Genomic DNA, 18827 nt, shown 5'->3' on the forward strand with positions numbered 1-18827 from the left:
CACTGCACTAGGAAGATAGATGAACGATTGATTCCTGCCACAATGTAAGGAATTCCATAGAAGCAGAAATAAAAGGCTTTTTGGGTGTAAAAGACCGTTTATTCAGACATCCTAGAAAGCTCACGTACACGCCGTGGCAGGAATAACATTTCCCGCCAGAAGCACAGGTTATAACTCTGTCCATCCCATCCCCCTCCCGGCTTCCCATGGGAACGTAGGTCTCATCTCCCTTGCAGAGATAAGGTCTCCGCCGCAGAAGCTGGCCCATCGCCCGGGTTGTGGAATGTAGTCAAGGCCAGGCGGCTGACCCGCTCATCAGCACCACTGAATCCTTTACACCCGGGAGAACTCAAGACAGCCCACCACCATTCATTAACAAAATTCAAAACAACCAATCCTGCATTTGCGGCATGCAGGAACCAATCAGAGTTCGACAGGCATCTCCTTCTTGGGTTTCGCGCCAGAGTGGGGCGAGGCGATGACGTATGCCCTGGCAGGAGAATCACAAAGGGTCCTCCAGGTGTTTGGGGTCAGGAAATTGATGACGGTGGCCCCTTATCTGCCTGCTGACGGGATTTGGCAGGGCGAGGCGCTTTCCTCCAGAGCTTCTTTTGTGTGCGTCCATCAGGGGCCTTTACACGTGAAAGGACAAGCTCAGGTGGGGCTGAGGTGGACTCCCGCTTTGAGCCAAGGAGGTTCCACACAGTCACAGATACAGAGAAAATTATGAATCCTATTTTCTACCTAATACAGTTGGCTTCTACCTAACTGACACAAAATAAAACGTAGTTTAATCCTTAGTCAAACAAAAGTCCAGAAGTGGGACGAATTTACTTCTGGCTCCGCTATCATTTGCCACGAGTCTCCTTATAGGAGAGAAAAGTGGGGTATAAATCCAAACTACTCCTCCTCCTCCTCCTCCTCCTCCTCCTCCTCCTCCTCCTCCTCCTCCTCCTCCTCCTCCTCCTCCTCCTCCCCCTCCTCCCCCCCCTCCTCCTCCTCCTCCTCCTCTTCTTCTTCTTCTTCTTCTTCTTCTTCTTCTTCTTCTTCTTCTTCTTCTTCTTCAAGTGCTGCCAAATTACTTCCAGCTCATGGCAACCTTAACAGAATTAATGTCTTCCAAAAATATCCTATCGTGGACAGTCTTGCTCAGGTCATGCAAACAGACGGCTGTGACTGATTTCATAGAGGTTCTGTTAATAATGTTGTGTCCTTGGAGGAAGAAGCGAATCGCAGGCGAAGAGCCACAGCCTTACATCCTAGCTGTGAACTTTTTTTCAAGTACACTTCTTCTATTTTTAAGTCTTCATCATTATGTAAAATTGCCCATACGGTGTGGTTTCCTTGGTCTCCCTTGTTCTGGTTCTTAAATTTTTACATTGCAAGTTGATTAGCTGTGGGTTATTGCCACGCTCGTTTTAGAGCGGTGAGGTCATGTTTTCATATTGCACGTTTATCGCTTTAATTTTTTATTATGACTTTTTTTCATAAGCTGCCACAAAAGTTCACGAACTGGAACTCTGGGGGTATAAACATTCTGGCAATACGGTCCTAAGCAAAGTGACCCCTTTCTAACCCCATTTACTTCAATGGGGGGATAACATTATGTAGGACTACACTGTAAAAAAGGTCTTCATTGTTTGGATGGCATTCTTCCCTATCTTGCACTGACTTTTTCCAGTATCACTTCCATTGGGAAGAAAATCAGCGCAGAAGGATGCATGTATCTACTTTGGGTACCAATGGTGGATCCAGACCCACAGCCAGCTTTATTTTATTTATTTTTTAATTTTAGGTCATTGATACCTCCTTTTCTTTGGACCAATGTCAATCCATAAAGAAGGGGCCGGTAGAAGACAATAAAACCTATCAATTAAAAAAAAATAAAAGATTAACTAGCGGGCCTCGCCAATGCATTGCTGCTGTGGCTCAGTCTTGGTAAGGCGGAAAAGAAAGAAAGTGTAGCTTAACGGTTCGAACATGTGTCATTGCATTGTGCGATTGCAAGGGAGGGGAGGGGCAAGTCCTCACTCCGCTCCCTCTTTCCTGGCCTCGTGCATGGCACTCCTCACTCATTCCTCCCTAATCGTTTCCTCTTCCTCTGCTAGGGCGGGTGAGCTTCGCGTCCAGATGTGGTGGGCCCCAGTCTCTTTCTACCCTTCCCTTGCAGGCGAATTACCTAGCTTAAAACACGCTGGGAGGCATGAGCTACGTTGTGTTCAAATTTCAGAGCGTTTGGTCCAGCAAACCCCCGGACCCTCCCTCACCTTCCCCTTCCTTCACTAGGGTGGGTGGGCCATGTCCAGATGGTGGGCCCCATCTTTTTCACTCCAGATGGCAGCGGTTTTCAAGGAAGGCATGGTTGTTTCCCTTGTATCAGAGGATGTTGCTTTGACGGCCAGCAGGCGGCGCAGTTGCGGAACAGAACTGTGGTTCCAACTGTCACAGGTGTGGCATGTACACAATAACTGGCACAGTAGTGACATGTACACAACAGGAGGTGTGGAAACAGTATGGAAACCTGGCCACATGCGAATGCGACGTTGTGTGAACATTTCAAAGTAATTGGTCCAGTAGTTTGGGAGATTACCTGTCAGCAGAAAAACGCACTGATAGATTTTTATATATATAGATTAGAGCGATCACAAAACAACCATAAAGCAGCCGTCCATTTAAAATTCCTTGTCAAAAAATTCCAGCAACCCACAAAAAAGCATCCAGACAGAGGAATAAAACAAACATGAATAGCTACTAATCAGATTTTAATTAAAAAGAGCTCCCTAAAGAATACACTCAATTAAAATAAACATACCCAAAAAGTAAAAGGATAAAAAACTTCTAGAACAGCTTCAATTTACTTCTGGAAAGCAAGATTCTTTTACAGGCTTGTTGTGGTCAAAAAGAAAACATCAGTCAAGTTCTCAGCTTTCGCTGTCTTTGGAGAAAGGACTCAGTCGTCCATAAGAGAAATCCAGAAGAGAAGCTATTCCTGATCCTGATTTTGGTACCTGAACACCTTATCTACTTTTGTTGAAACAGATCCTGATGTATAATTTCTGTCTCTGGTAAATGCTACGTGTCAGGTATTTATATCCTTCAACACAGAAAGTAAATAGTCTTAATGGACGAGCCATTGAGCAAGCAGCCCTTTCTGACAGCTGGCCCAATTCTAAGACACTTTATTTTGTTTTTCTGTCCCTGAAGCAAAGACACTAGCGGACTGGTGAGGAAATCCTGACAGGTAGCAATTTGAGACAGAGCCTGCCCAATGGCTGAAGACCAGGAAGGTCCAGTGTTGTATTTATAAAATGAAAGCCTGCCCTGGGCTTTGGGTCATGAAGCTTGACACAAAATCATCAAGATAACTCTCCACAATGTCAGACAGGACGGGAGAGATGATTGTGAAGGAACAAAACAAGGAGAAGTCAAATGCCTTGTCACATTTCCAGGTTGGAGACAGAACACTACAAACAGATTCTAATTTTCAGCTCTGATGGGCCCTGTGGCAAATCAAGCCCTTTTCCTGGGCTAAAATAAAGGCTTCTTTCAACTTCAGGGGAAGGAACGGTTTGGTTTTTGAGAGATTCCATTCCACCCTTCTGTTCACAAACAGAAGCAATTGTTCTCTATCGTTTGAAAAGCTTTGACGTATTTGGTTGGGTTTGGGGCCTCAGGGATGTACGGCTTCCCCTAAAAAAAACAGATGAAATAAAGAAAGCATGTCATGAAGGCTGGCTTCATTTGGAAACAAGAAGCTTCGGGGCTCAGTTTTCTTTGGGTGGTGGGTGTTACATTCCTTCCTGGATGGCGTAGTGACTGTCTGAAGTTTCTCTGCATGTGTTTTAAAAGGCCCATTTCCCTTCCTTTGCACATGCTGTGTTAAGTCCTGGCAGGATTTGGAAATTGCAGTCGACCGGTTACCAGCTCGCTGCTGGCCGAAAGCATTAGTCGACCTGCATGAATGTAGTAATTGCTGGTTCAAGGTCTCCCAGGAAGCAGATTAGCTAAATGAAAGTATTTCAGCTTGAATTTCCACAGACTTGGTCCAGTGTCTAAGCACAGTGCCGCACTGGTGCGTGCTGAGGTTGGAGATAAGTTTTTTGGAAAGTGACATTTGGCATATTGATAGCGGAGCCAGAAGTGAATTTATTCCACTTCTGGATTTTGCTCTGAATAAAGATTAAACAATGTTTTATTTCTGTATTAGGTAGGTAGGAACCAACTGTATTAGATAGAAAATAGGATTTATAGTTATCTTTTGTATCCTCTGTATTCGCGTCTGCATGGAACCTCCTTGGCTCAAGGCAGGAACCCACCCCTGCTCCACCTGAGCATGTCCCTTTCACTTGTAAAACTCTTAATGGACGCTGACAAAGGGGACCCACGGAAGAAGCGCCTCACCCTGCCTAATCTTGCCAGCAGGAAGATAAAGGGGGCCATCGTCATCAAGTTTCGTTTCCCGACCCCAGGCACCCAAGGGACTCTTTGTGTTCTTCCCGCCAGTGCATACGTCATCGCCTCGCCTTACTCCAGCCGCGAAATCCAAGAAGGGCTGCCCATCGAACTCTGATTGGTTCCCATGTATTGCAAATGCATGATTGGTTACTGTGTATTTTGTTAATGAATGGTGGTGGGCTGTCCTGGATTCCCCCAGACTCCCGGCGGGAGAAAGGGCATATTTAAGACGTTGTAAAGCTGCTAGGCAGCTGCAGTTGCCGTGGTGCTGACACATAGGTCAGCATCTCAATAAAACCTTCTTTTATTCACTATACTCGCTGTGTCGGGTCCTGTTTGTGGTCCCCTGCGCTGCCGAGAGCTGGGTGGTCTGGAGCTATTAAAAGTGACCAGGTAGCGCGGTAACAATATAATACTGTACAGAAGTAAAAAGCAGAGGGTTTTTAAAAATTAAGAATTGAAACAGGAACAGCCAGTGCCTATGTCTATAATCAAAAGTCATCCCTGGAAGCCAGTGCCAAAGAAACAAATAGATGGGGGAGGGGGTGTTATTCAATTTTTCCCCTCATATTGAAAAGCTTTGGTCATCTGCGCTGATTCATCTAGCCACAGGGCATTTGGCCTTCCTGGAGATTTCAGGGAGTAGAGGATTTGGGGAAGGGAGGCATGTTATTGTGATATGATGTATGCCCTAGAGTTTACTTTCCAAAGCAGCCAATTTCTGCAGAAGAACTGAACGTTGTAACCTGGAGACAACTGCAATTGTGGGAGATCTCCAGGCACCGCCAAGATCCCAGCAACCCCAGATCAGCCAAGGAAAATCCTTTCTCCTCACTTGGTTAGCTATGGTCCATTCATATGGAGTTTTTACGTAGAGGAAAATTAGGATTGCAAGCTCTGGTTTAGGAAATACCTGGAGTGTTTGGGGTTACAGCCTGAGGAGGGTGGGCTTTGAGACAGGGAAGGACTTCAATGGGGTACCCTGCCATAGAGTCCACCTTCCAAGGCATTCATTTTCTTCAGGAGAGTTGATGTTTGTAGTCTGGACAGGAGCTGTAATTTCAGGGGATCTCCAGGACTAATATTCCTAGCTTATATTTTGGGCGCGTGTGTATATGTATGTATATGTGTGTATTTATAAACACGTGTGTATACATATGTGTATACATGTAGATACACACTCACACACACACACATTATATATAATATTAAGGGGTTTATGTATGTGCATTAAGCAAGGGACCGCATTACCCCATATGTCCCGAGTCGACCTCTGCGCTCAGCAGAGGCCAATTTACTGGAGATCCCTGGCCCCTCAATGATGCGGCTGGCCTCCACTCGGGCCAGGGCCTTTACGGCTCTGGCCCCTGCCTGGTGGAACACTCTACCACCAGCTGTCCGGGCCCTGCGGGACCTTGGAGAGTTCCGTAGGGCCTGCAAGACCGAATTGTTCCACCGGGCCTTCGGAGAGACCAGCCGCTGAGGGTGCCCTGCTTTCATCCTCCCCCTGCTGTATAGGGTCCCTAACATCATCGGGACCCATCACTCTTCTTGGGAGGGTTGCATATGGGTTCGTGGGATACTGTTTTAGAATGAAAATTTTAAACTTTTATATATTTATGTTTATATATGCTTTTATATTGTTCACCGCCCTGAGCCCTTTGGGGATAGGGCGGTATACGAAATCAAATAAATAAATAAATAAATAAATAAATAAATAAATAAATATTGTGACTTTAGAAAGTTCTTATAATGTTTGCAGTTTGCAGGAGAAGGAAGATCAGATATGCTGCATCCAAGGCTGAGCTAGCCTTTTCTTTTCTTCTTCTTTTATTCCAATTGAATGTTTAGCCGCCCTAGAGCCACCCGGATGAAAGGCAGAAGATAACCCACCGGTGTGGATTCTGCCCGTACCCAAGATGGCCCTCTGTGCTGCCACTGTGGGCGAACTTGCCTTTTTCCAAAATGTCCGCCCCGCCCCACGATAAGCTTATATGCCCTCTTCCAAAATGGCTACCCCGAACACTCCCGTCGCTGCTTTCCTACGCTTTCGTCGCCTCCAGAGGCCGAAGCCACCATGTCGCTTGAGGGCAAAAGGCCGGCCGGCGGTTACCGTTTCTCCTTCCCCCCTTTTTTTCCCGACACGCTCTGCGGGCCGTCCCTCGCCTCAGCCGTTGCCCCCTCCCCCCCGGAAGAAGGTTTCGGCTCGGCGGTTGTTGACAACATGGCGGCTGTCGCTGCCGCCGCCTCGGTGTGGGGAGCGGGAGGTGGCGGCGGGACTGGCAAGAGGAAGGCGCCGCACGACCCCTGAGCAAGACACGGGCCTGGCCCGGCTCGGCCTGCGCCGCCATGTCCTTCTTCAAGAGGAAAGGTAGCGAAGGCGGGCGGGGTGGGGAAGAAGCCGAGCAAGGCGGGGTTACTCATGAGGAGGGGGTCTGTATATGGGGGTTACTCATGAGGAGGGCTCCGTGTGTGGGAAGGGGATGTTTGAGACAGTTGGGATGAAGGCTTGGCTGGAGGGGGGGTCGCTCCCCATCTCAACCCCCACCAGCTCAGTGGTACCCCTTCTGCCTACACCAGAACCCCCCTATGCCTTATTTATTTACGACAGTTGTGCCCCACTTTTCTCCCCAATGGGTCCCCAAAGCGACTTACTTCGTGCTCCTTCGTTTCATCCTCTCGACATCCTGTCCTGTGAACCAGGTAGGGCTAAGAGGGCACACCTGGCCCAAGGTCACCTGGCAGACTGGTGATTTCAATCTTGCTCTCCCCGTGACTTAGTTTCTCCTCTGTTACCACACCTGGTGCTGGAGATCCCTTAACTGTGGAGATGCCAGGATGGAACCTGTCCCTTTCTGTGCGTAGAACAGGTGTCTTCCCGCTCGAAGGTGGATTTTCAGCTTTAATCTCCTGCTTTGGACTGAGCTGGATGTTATCTATGGTTCTTCTGGTTGCATTTTTGTCCGCTTGGGTTGCTAGGAGCCCTCGAGGGGCTTTTCCAACACTGGAAGAGGAACTTGGCCTAAGCTAAGTGAAACCGTTGGTCTACCAAGTTCAGAATGGTTTTCTCTGGCTGATACCGCGTTTCACCGAAACTAAGACAGTGTCTTATATTAATTTTTGCTCCCCAAGATGCGCTATGTCTTATTTTCAGGGGATGTCTTATTTTTCTGTGTTCTGTTCATCGGGCATGCTTCCAAACAAAAACTTTGTTACGTCTTACTTTTGGGGGATGCCTTATATTTCGCACTTCAGCAAAACCTCTACTACGTCTTATTTTCAGGGGATGTCTTATATTCAGGGAAACAGGGTAGCTCGCTCGCTTCCAGAAGAGAAAGGTCCTTCCCGCCACGTGAAAAGCCTCAGTGAAAGATGCCAGGGGCTGAATCCGGGATCTTCTGCATGTATCACTGATGCTCTGCTCCTGAATTTGGAGCTTCATGTGGAGCTGGTTTAAACCAAGAAGAAACACTAATCGATGTGTAGTTCAGCGTTGACTGGCAGCAGCTGTCCAGGAGTCCGCATGCAGAAAGGCCTTTTTGCTGAGATCTTTAAGGTGGAGAGTGGACTTGGGATCTACTGGATTCAGATCCAGTGCTCTGCTACTGGGCTACAAACCATCCCTGAATTGAAGGTGTAATTCAGTTTTGCTCCAAAGCAGGCCGCTGCTTCATCTCGTTCCCTTTTATCAACTTCCCTGGCTTTCCGGGGACTTTCCCAGTTCAGTAACCTGAGGCCTGCTCACTGGAGATGCTGGGTGTTGCTCCCAACACCCTCTGCATGTAAAATCAATGCTCTAGTTCTCAAGAGTGCGTGAATTGGAGGAATGGTGGTGGAATGAGGCAGGCTGGATATGGGGACTGATGAAGAATGAGGATGTGGGAAAGGAATAAATATAGGCTGAGAAGAGTAGACCAGGTAGGGAAGGAGTGTTGATAGGCAGTGGAGACAGTTAGATTAATGTAGGGTTGGCCAACCTATGGTGTTCCAGATGCTCATGGACTGCAATTCCCATCAGCCCCTGCCAGCATGGCCAATTGGTCATGCTGGCAGGGGCTGATGGGAATTGCAGTTCATGAACATCTGGAACACCATAGGTTGGCCAAGCCTGGATTAATGGGTTGGAGCCGAGTGACAATCTGAGTTTGCAGCTAGGGAACGAGAGGAGAATGCGGTTGAGATGATGGTGGGCTTGCCATAAGAACATAAGAACTAGCCTGCTGGATCAGACCAGAGTCCATCTAGTCCAGCATTCTGCTACTCGCAGTGGCCCACCAGGTGCCTTTGGGAGCTCACATGCGGGATGTGAAAGCAATGGCCTTCTGCTGCTGCCATTGTGTGAGGCGGAAAGCAGATAAAAGGTCTTGAATGGGAGAGCTGGTTAAGGAATAACAGCACCAAGTAGCCATGGGGTGGGTTGGTTTGGGGTTGGTGTTCTGAAGGATCAGACACCCAGCACTGGGGAGGAAGTTTCAGTAGTTGCTCAGGATGCGTAGGGTTGTTCTACCGCAGGGTGAGACAAAAGGTGGAGATCAGACGTCTGCTAGGACAGATCAAAAGACAGGAAAGGCAAAGGAGCAGAGGCTTTTTGCCGACCTGCTCCGCTAGCCCCAATTTGTGGTTGTCCCCTGCCCAGGTTTGGTGGCCTAGTCTCATCCTGTATGTCGCGGGATGCATTAGAGGCAGTTGGAACAAAGTCTTGCTACTTTTTTCATAGTCACCCATCACCAGACTAAAAGATGCAGACCTGGTCTGTGTATTCAACCAATTGAGATGGTAAAATGAGCGGAACCACTTCTGCCTGCATGTGAGAGAGCCACATTTTGATGTTCCCCAGCATCCAAAACTCCCAGCAAGTAAAAAAAAAGCATCTTGGAGAAAGACCTTTGCATGGTGTCCTAGTTTTCCATATAAAGGGAATTATTGATTAATATTGAAAAATTGGCCTCTGTGCCCTGTTCGTAACTGGTTGGCTGCTGAACTAGATGGTCTATTGGTCATTTCTAGCAGGGCTCTTACGTTGTGATCTCTCACCTTTATTCTGAACTGGTACTATTATTTCTGTCGTCTCAGCACTTTTCCTGCTGCACACGTAGACCACGCTATGCTAGCCAACGGAGCGCAGATGTGCGATCGGGAAAAGTTGGCTTGCTGCATGATCTCAAGTCTTGGGGTGCAGAGAGGTTGTAGCCGGGATAGCAAAAGGTGTCTCCGGGGGGCAGGGTTGACAGCCGAGACGTCATGGGTTGTGAGAAAGCGGTTGGGAGGGTTCTCTCTGATCAAGGGCATTCCTGTGAATCTGGCCTTTATAGCTTCGCTTCTGCCTTGCTTTTCAGAGGATGCACGTGAATGTCCTTGAGCATCCCAGTTTTTGTCTTAGTGCTGCCTCAAAACCCCTGGCCTCAAAGCTTCCTAGAACCACAGGGAAGCCATGCAGGAGGGTGGAGCTGGTAGCCCTCCACTGACAGCTTCAGTGTTCTCAGTGCCCCTGATGACAAGGGGGGAATCCAAATGAATTATATTCAGAGGCTGAAGTGGGTGAACAGTCGCAGCCAGGGGACGCTTCCTAATTGCTTCTTCATTCAGGAGAAGTCTGAAAACTTGTCTGAGGAGCCGTGAGCTCAAAGCCATACGATCAAAGCGCGTGTGTTCCTTTTTCTGAATCTTGTTGCTCTGACAAGTCTTCGGCGTAGTGGATTGGGCCACAAGGCTGATTTGGCTGCTTGTCTTCAAAGATCAGTTGCGTAAGTGGTTGTTGTCACAGCGCGAGGTTATTTCAAGCAATATAAACAAGGATTGGGTTTTCAAATGGAATATTAAATTTGCACAAAACTGCAAAGTAACCTGAGATGTGTTCTAGTACCTGCATATGTTAAAGCAGACAGACTGACTGCCCTGAAACCCGAAGCCAGTTCTACACCAAACGTAGGAGAGGACGTTTCCCAGAAGAGGTACAGGCAATACTGCTGTACTATCTGAGACTTTTAAGGAAACAACAACTGAATGGAAAACTCCTGGTGTCCTTTTATTGCTGTGCTATAGAGAGTGTCTTCACCTACTGCATCTGTGTATGGTTCTCCAGTTGCACAGTGGCAGATAGGAAGGCACTCCAAAGGGTGATCACTACTGCCCAGAGGATTATCGGCTGCCCTCTCCCCTCCTTGGAAGAACTCTATAATTCCCGAAGCCTAAAGAAAGCCCCAAATATTCTGAGAAACCCGTCTCATCCAGCACACTCTCTTTTTGAACTGTTACCATCCGCAGATCTACATACAGGTCTATCAAAACTAGGGACAAAGAGGCTTAGAGACAAAGCTTCCTACTCTAGAGCTGTGGGCTATGCTGAACCCGCTGGCTCTCGTGGTTGGATGTGGTTGGCTGTGTGTAGGGATGGGGTGGGAGGGAAGGGGAAAAAGTGGAGGGATGGGGTATGAGTCTGAATTTCCCAGTGCATCGTAAGCGAATGCTGCTGTCGCCAAATTCTGCGTTGTGCGTGCACAATGACAATAAAATGCTTATGCTTATAAAAAGATGTGTGGCTGTTGGTTGATCCTTTGGGGCCCATGGACCCCCTTGGCGAAGAGGATTTACAGACTCTTTCAAAATGCATCTTGATCCCTTATTACCCTTTGACCTGGATTGGCAAGCCTGTGTAAGGTCACAGCCCTTGAAGCAGAGTGGTGGTTGGTGTTCAGCTCCCCAGTTCTTCCCACACTTCAGAGTTGCTTTCATGAGATCTGGTCTGCCGTAGCAAGGGACAGGCTTGTAAATAGTTGCCTCCTTGCTCTCCTTTGGCGAGTGCAGACTGCAGGTAGGCAATTGTGCAAGGCAGCTTCTGTAAAGTGCAAGGGAATGCTCTCTCTCTCTTTCAGTTGACTTCTCCTTGCATGTGTGGGGGTCCCAAGTAATAATATTGTTGCGGGCTAATAAGTTCCTTCCTTTCTGTCTGTTCATTTAGGTAATTTTGGGACAGTCACTGTTGCCCAAACCTGCCTATCCTGAGATAGAGGGGCAAATAAATAACTTAGCAGTGGCGGAGCAGCAGTGGCGTAGGCGGTTAAGAGCTCGTGTATCTAATCTTGAGGAACCGGGTTTGATTCCCAGCTCTGCCGCCTGAGCTGTGGAGGCTGATCTGGGGAATTCAGGTTAGCCTGTACACTCCCACACACGCCAGCTGGGTGACCTTGGGCTAGTCACAGCTTCTCGGAGCTCTCTCAGCCCCACCTGCCTCACAGGGTGTTTGTTGTGAGGGGGGAAGGGAAAGGAGATTGTCAGCCCCTACAGGAGAGAAAGGGGGGGATATAAATCCAAACTCTTCTTCTTCTTCTTCTTCTTAAATTCATTTGGAGGAAAAGTGAGATACGAGTACGAATGAGTTTTCTTCCACCGCATTTGAAGTTGCTCAGTCAACCATATCAGAGCAGCCAGTATGAGACAGTGAAAAGCAGCAAAAAGCAGCGAGTGTTTGGTTGGAGCACATGCCTCCTTTCAGGAATGGGTTGTATGTCAACATGTTTTTGTCTTTTCTAAGTGGGTGCAATGCTGGTCTAATTATAGAAGAAGGAAATAATAAGAAGAAGACGTCCTTGTTAGTGTTTCGTGATTGTGTCAACACATGGCTGATCGTGTGGTGCAAGTACCCGATCTGTGTGGGACAGACTTTGGAGAGAAATTGCGCCCATGTTGCGAAGCAGCCGTCCAACTGGTTTTCAGGTATCTGACTTTGTCTGAAAGTCAGCCTCTTTTATGGCTCGCTGGTGTTTGTTCATGAGTTAGTTCAACAGGAAGCCCTACTCAAGTGGAGGTTTTTGTGTGGCCAATCTGCTGGAATTGGTGGCTGACCTCTTCCCCAGGGCAGGCAGAACACCGTTAACCCCTAGACCAGTGATGGCGAACCTTTGGCACTCCAGATGTTCATGGACTACAGTTCCCATCAGCCCCTGCCAGCAGGGCTAATTGGCCATGCTGGCAGGGGCTGATGGGAATTGTAGTCCATAACATCTGGAGTGTCAAAGGTTCGCCACCACGGCCCTAGACCGCAGTCAGATGACGAGGCTCCGAGATTGTGTCATGCAAACCCCTGCTATGCTTTTTCCTTATTGCCTTTAATTGTGGCGAAGGGTTACAGCAACGTTGATGTTAACCTGGGTTTATGTTTGACCGAGATCTTCAAAAAGCTTTAATCCATAGTTTACATAAATGTCATGATCTCCTTCAACTTGGCACGGGAGAGTCTTAGGAAGCAAGTGGTCTTCCAGTCTTTATGAGTCTGTCTGTCTAATCTAGACCAGGGGTCTGCAACCTGCGGCTCTCCAGATGTTCATGGACTACAATTCCCATAGGCCATGGTGGCAGGGGCTGATGGGAATTGTAGTCCATGAACCTGGAGAGCCGCAGGTTGCAGATCCCTGATCTAGACAGACAGACAGATAGATAGATACACACACACAGACAGATAGATAGATACACAGACAGACAGACAGACCGACAGACAGATAGATAGATACACAGATAGATACACAGATAGATACACAGATAGATACACAGACAGACAGACAGACAGACAGACAGACGTGTACACACACACACACATGTGTATATATACACACCCTGCCACTTACATTGTTCTCTTCTCCATCATTTGATCCTCGCAACTATTCTGCGTGGTGGGCCAAGCTGAGAGTTTCCCTGATCCTTCGGCCATGTTCTAGCAACTTGCTAATCCGCCGCTGTTTTACAGGAATGTTTTACAGAAAGACCTTTGTCACTGGTCTGCTGTTCAGTGGCTATGAATAAACCAGTTCTGGTGGAGAGGTTAGTAATATGAAACGCAGCTCAAAGAGTCATGGCAATACAGGCAGACTCTCTGGGGTGGGTACCAACGTGCTGTGTCCTGCCACAGTTTCTCTCCCGGCCTCTGACATCTCGGTAGTAGTCTTGCCGAGGAGAAAAAGTGCAGAGAACGTCTCCTAAAGGCAAAAAGCTTGGGGCCTGGATCTTCCTTGTACATTGCCTGCCATGACTCTAGAACAGTGGCATATCTGCAAGAAACTTTCAGTTAAACAGTGTTATCGCCCCAGACCAGTGTGTAGCTAAAATGTCAACAGACGTGAGGGAGCCCTCAATGTAACACCCAGTTGTTATCTGGGAGAGTTTTCCAGAGGCAGGCTGCTCAACGCCTAAATGTTCAGAGCCACTGAAAAGGCGTCCTACGACATCGCTGCAAACGAAGTTTGCTCTTTGGGCTGGTGGCGAATCTTGCATTACTAAAATCCTATTCCAGTGGAACCAATTGGCCATGCTGGCAGGGGCTGATGGGAATTGTAGTCCTTGAATATCTGGAGTGCCATAGGTTCGCCACCACTGTCCTATTCCATCTTCAAGATCATGTTCTGTAAATGGGCCAGGGGGTCGAATGTTGACCTCTCTGCCATTTCATGACCCACATGTGGCATCAAATTGGCCTGAGGTAAAAATCTGCTTCGGGAGTGTAATTGAGTCAAAAACAAGTAAGGAATTGCATGTTTAGACGCTTCCTCATGCCTGAAGTTCTCTTCCTGTAGTAAGCCAGTGTTTCAGAGAGCTAATGTAAAGTAGAGCAGGGCCTGACAAATCCCAGGTGCCAGGTTGCCGTGGCACTTAGAAAAATTTCACTGTGGCATTGTTGTTGTTTTTGTGTTAGCAATAATTTGAAAATATGGTCCATAACCCTGGAGGCTGAAATACAAGCCTGGCTCCTAAATTTTTGACAACTTCTTGGCGCATCATAGTCCATAAAGTGAGAGCGCAAGACAACAGCCAAAGCAGAAGTTAGAAGCAAGTTTTCTACTTGTACAGAACTGTTGTTCAGGACAATCCAGGGTGGTGTGAGGAACCATTTGTCATTAGGTGGCTTGGATCCTGCCTCTTTCCATCACAGAGAAATGAGAGGGAGAGGAAACAACACACTGATGTTCTAAAAGGTCTTGCGGGGCACACAGGGTTGCCCCCCCCCCCCCACTTCTGGGGACACAGAGAGTAGGGCATGCCCAACTACCAATTCTTTTAGAGCGTCACGGAAACCCTTACCGGACTGAGAAACTTGACTGGGAAGAGTTCTGTAGAGGAAAACTAACATTAGTTTAAATTTTAGTTGATCAAAAGGTGGACTCCTGGGAGCCAAAAGAGGCCAAGTGGTTTTGAAATGTTACTCATCTTTCGTGGATGGACATATCTGCATTGTGGGGTTCCGCAAGCAAACCAACCCTCCTGAAATTATTAAGAAGGTGACATTAATACCATGTGTGTGTGTGTGGGCTGATGTATTTCATTGAACTGACTTACGTTGATAGGCTGTCTACAGGTTTTTGAGTTTGTACGAATGCTTCACTGGATTATTTATTTTTATTTATTTTATTTACTAATGGGATTTTTATACCGCCCAATCACCGGAGGATTAGATTTTAAAAGTTTGCAAGTTCTTATAGCAAACAGGGCCCCATTAGAAAATACCTTTCTTAACCTAATTTTTATCCCCTGGTTCCAGCCATCAGCCTCTTAATTTCCAAGCGATTGCAGAATTTCAGTTCTACATACCTCCGCTGGAAATCCCAGAGACTGTTTGAGACATCTGCAAGTATCTTTAGGTGTTAACGATGTCTGTGGCGCCTTGATGGCATCGAAGAAGAAATGTGCAAAGGCCAAAGGGGGAAAGAGACAGAAAAATGGAGGGGGCGATTTTTGTTTTAGGGTTTTTTCAAACCCTCCTCATCCCGCCCCAATAATTTGAAATTTAGGGAAGAACTGAAAAGCTCCTATGAAATACGTTTATTTTTGGGAGACGTTTGAAGACACTGTTTTACAAAAAGAGAGGGATGCCTTATGCTCACATACAAAATACGGTTATGCCCAATAATTTTCTGCGTGCGTATGTATAATTTTTTTAAAGGGCTATCTTATATTTTGGGGTATCTTCCTTTCGAGGAAATATGGTATTTATTAAAAATAAATGCCATACTGTGATGATATCCTGCTGAATGGTTCCATATTTAACATTATAAAGTTCAACTCAGTTTGCAAAATTCACTCAGTGCGAATGTCTTTCTATCCAAATATATTTTTGTTTACTGCAGGTAATACCCTTCAATTTACTACACATTGTATTTATTTATTGTACAATTTTCTATTCTTTTTGGATGACCAAATCTAAGACACATTTCCTAAAGTACCAGGCTTCTGCTTCCAGCTGTCTGGCACTGAGTGTATTCTCAGTTTCGTGGAATACTAAAGTTTTCATAAACATACCAGGTAGGACAATTTTATGAGCTAACTCAGACATGATGCAGTTTATGTTAAAGCTGTAAAACAGATGGTATAAGGAAGTAATCCCTGCATATACTTTTATAAGGAAGTAATCACTGCATATATGTCCAGATATCGGGGCCCCTCCCTTTCCTCCTCCCTCCCTTCCCTTGTATGCCACCCTTCACTCCTTCCCCTCCTCACTTCCCTTCCCTGGATGCATAAGAACAAGCCAGCTGGATCAGACCAGAGTCCATCTAGTCCAGCTCTCTGCTACTCGCAGTGGCCCACCAGGTGCCTTTGGGAGCTCACAGGCAGGAGGTGAAAGCAATGGCCTTCTGCGGCTGTTGCTCCCGAGCACCTGGGCTGTTAAGGCATTTGCAATCTCAGATCAAGGAGGATCAAGATTGGTAGCCGTAAGTCGACTCCTCCTCCATAAATCTGTCCAAGCCCCTTTTAAAGCTATCCAGGTTAGTGGCCATCACCGCCTCCTGTGGCAGCATATTCCAAACACCAATCACACGTTGCGTGAAGAAGTGTTTCCTTTTATTAGTCCTAATTCTTCCCCCCAGCATTTTCAATGAATGCCCCCTGGTTCTAGTATTGTGAGAAAGAGAGAAAAATTTCTCTCTGTCAACATTTTCTACCCCATGCATAATTTTGTAGACTTCAATCATATCCCCCCTCAGCCGCCTCCTCTCCAAACTAAAGAGTCCCAAACGCTGCAGCCTCTCCTCATAGGGAAGGTGCTCCAGTCCCTCAATCATCCTTGTTGCCCTTCTCTGCACTTTTTCTATCTCCTCAATATCCTTTTTGAGATGCGGCGACCAGATGCATGCCACCCCTAACATCCTCCGCTCCCCCCTCCCTTGCATGGAACCCCTCCCCTTCATTTGTGTGCCCCCCTCCCTCTCCTCCTTCTCCCTCTGCTAGGGTGGGTGGGCCACGTCCAGATGCCCCCTCCCAATTTTTTTCTGGGAAAAAAAATGCAGTTTTTCCCCCATGACTTCGAAATTTCTGGAAATGTTACATCTCTGCGTGTGTGAGGGGAAATAACTTGCTTGTCTAGATGTACCGTAATTCCGAAGCAGGCATTTCTTTCTAGGCAGCAAGAAATCCATGCAATGCAGAGTTCTTTGGCTTCTTTTAAAAACAGGAGCAGCCTGTGTGAGCTGCAAGTCTGGGAATGTTTGGACTTTCCCATGTCAAAGAAGGAGGGATAAATCGGACATACCTGGCTGCTGTGGTAGAGGGGCAAGATAGATAGATCACATAAATGGACAAGGCTAAGCTTAACCGTCTTCCGTATTCCCTGTTCCTGTTTCCTTCAATTGGAGGCTGACAGTTGCGCAGAGATATAACTGGAAATGCGGGCGGCTGAATGTGGCGGCTGAATCCTTTATTACTGGTAGCAGGTTAGTAATTAAAAAGCCATGACATTGTGGCATGACAGGCAAACGCAGGTAATAGTTGTACACTAACTGGTTAGGCATTGGAAAAATCCACTCCATGGAAGTCAGAGGCGAAGACCCCAGCTCTGCAGTGGGTTCAGATGGCATCTTGAGCAGAATTCTGTGATAGAGTCCTCCAGTTTTATTCACTTATTTATTTTAAGCCTAGGGTTGCCAACATCTCTTGGAATTGCAGCTGATCTGCAGGTGGCTGAGGTCAATTCCCCTAAAGAAAACAGCTGCTTTGAAGGGCGAACTGTGTGTCATGGCCCTGCTGAGTTCCTTACCCTTTCTAAGCCCCCTTCCCCTAAATCTCCCAAAATTTCCCAGCTCAGAGCTGGCCATCTTATTTCTACCGCACTTTTCTCCCCAGCAGAGACCCAGATTTGCTTATAACGTGATCCCTTTTGCGCGTTTATCTTCACAACAGCCCTGCGAAGTAGATTGGGCTGAGAGGGAGAACGGCTGGTCCAAGCTTCCATGACGGAATGGGGTTTTGGACTTGTTTTCTCCCAGATTGCAATCCAGCCCTCTTAACTACACCACCGCGCTGGTTTCCTTCCATCCGAAGGTCGTTTTTCACTTTAAAGTCACCTGCTTGGAAAAAGAAACGGGGTCCCCACTTGTGCTGCCGGGCCCATTTATTTTATTTATTTTATTTTATTAAACTTATAGGCCGCCTATCCCCGAAGGGCTCAAGCCCATCTCAGCGCAGTGTTATGATATAAGAGGGCAATTCCAGGGCCTTGCCGACTTGCTATTAACCGGTGTCCTTTCGCAATCGCATGTTTCGGAATCGCTGTAGGAAAAGCTTGGCTGTAAATATTTCCCCCGCGCCTTCTGCTGCATTTCAGGGCTTCCATAAAACAAGGGAAACGAATGGGCCAGGCCTCTTCAATCGAGGCCTGAATTGCCCTGTGTCTAAAATGAAAGTGCTAACCTCTCACAAAAACATAAAGCGCTGACTTGACGTATTGGGGGCCTGCGGCAGGATGCCTGACAAACTGCTAATGCCACGGGCTGTGCTTGTCAAGACGGTTTCCCACTTTAAAATACTGAGCTGGGGCTAGGGGCCTTCTGAAAAGGGTTGTTTTGTTTGCTGGGCGAAGCACCATCGCTTGGTAGCTTGAAATTCGCATAAACTGCTTGGGGAAGGGAAAAATCTCGTAAATATAGTCTGTCCCTCTGTGCAAAGACCGAAGCTTGCTTCTCTTCTACCGGAACATATTGAAGATTTTGATGTTTCTGTTCAGAACTGTCAGTTGGTTTTTGCCATCTGGGGCAGACCTTTTTGTGGCTTCTGTTGCCAAATATTATCCTTGTTTGAACAAAGGAACATAGCAAAATGGTTTCATTTCCCAGACACATCCGCACCCCTGTCAAGGGAACTCTGAGCGCTTGTGAGTGAACAGTGCACCTCCGGTGACCTTGCCCAACTGAACAAGCTAGGCATGCACTGTATTTTGGATTTTTTAAAAAATTCATGACTACCAGTTAATCAGAAGAATACCAGAGAAGATACACAGTTGCTCCTGATTCTGGATTCCTGCAAAGGGCAGCTTATTCTTTGAAGAAAAGAGGTAGGAACGTATCGTCCCAGCCCTGAAGAGCATCTGCTTCAAGCACCACTTCAATTGTGGA

At 47.1% G+C, this 18827-nt stretch overlaps 1 protein-coding gene across 2 annotated transcripts in view; it reads left to right on the forward strand.

Moving 5' to 3' along the window:
• The first annotated feature begins 6595 nt into the window (after positions 1-6595).
• Positions 6596-18827, forward strand: part of AKAP10 (A-kinase anchoring protein 10) — a 43200-nt gene continuing 30968 nt past the window's right edge. Inside the window, exon 1 of one of the 2 annotated variants that reach the window (XM_048519409.1) lies at positions 6596-6826. In XM_048519409.1, the coding sequence (XP_048375366.1) occupies positions 6805-6826 (22 nt within the window). In that variant the 5' untranslated portion in view covers positions 6596-6804. The remainder of the gene's footprint in view (positions 6827-18827) is intronic. The other variant, XM_048519408.1, reaches the window with a different exon arrangement.

Source organism: Sphaerodactylus townsendi, linkage group LG16, assembly GCF_021028975.2.
Source record: "Sphaerodactylus townsendi isolate TG3544 linkage group LG16, MPM_Stown_v2.3, whole genome shotgun sequence".
NCBI lineage: Eukaryota > Metazoa > Chordata > Lepidosauria > Squamata > Sphaerodactylidae > Sphaerodactylus > Sphaerodactylus townsendi.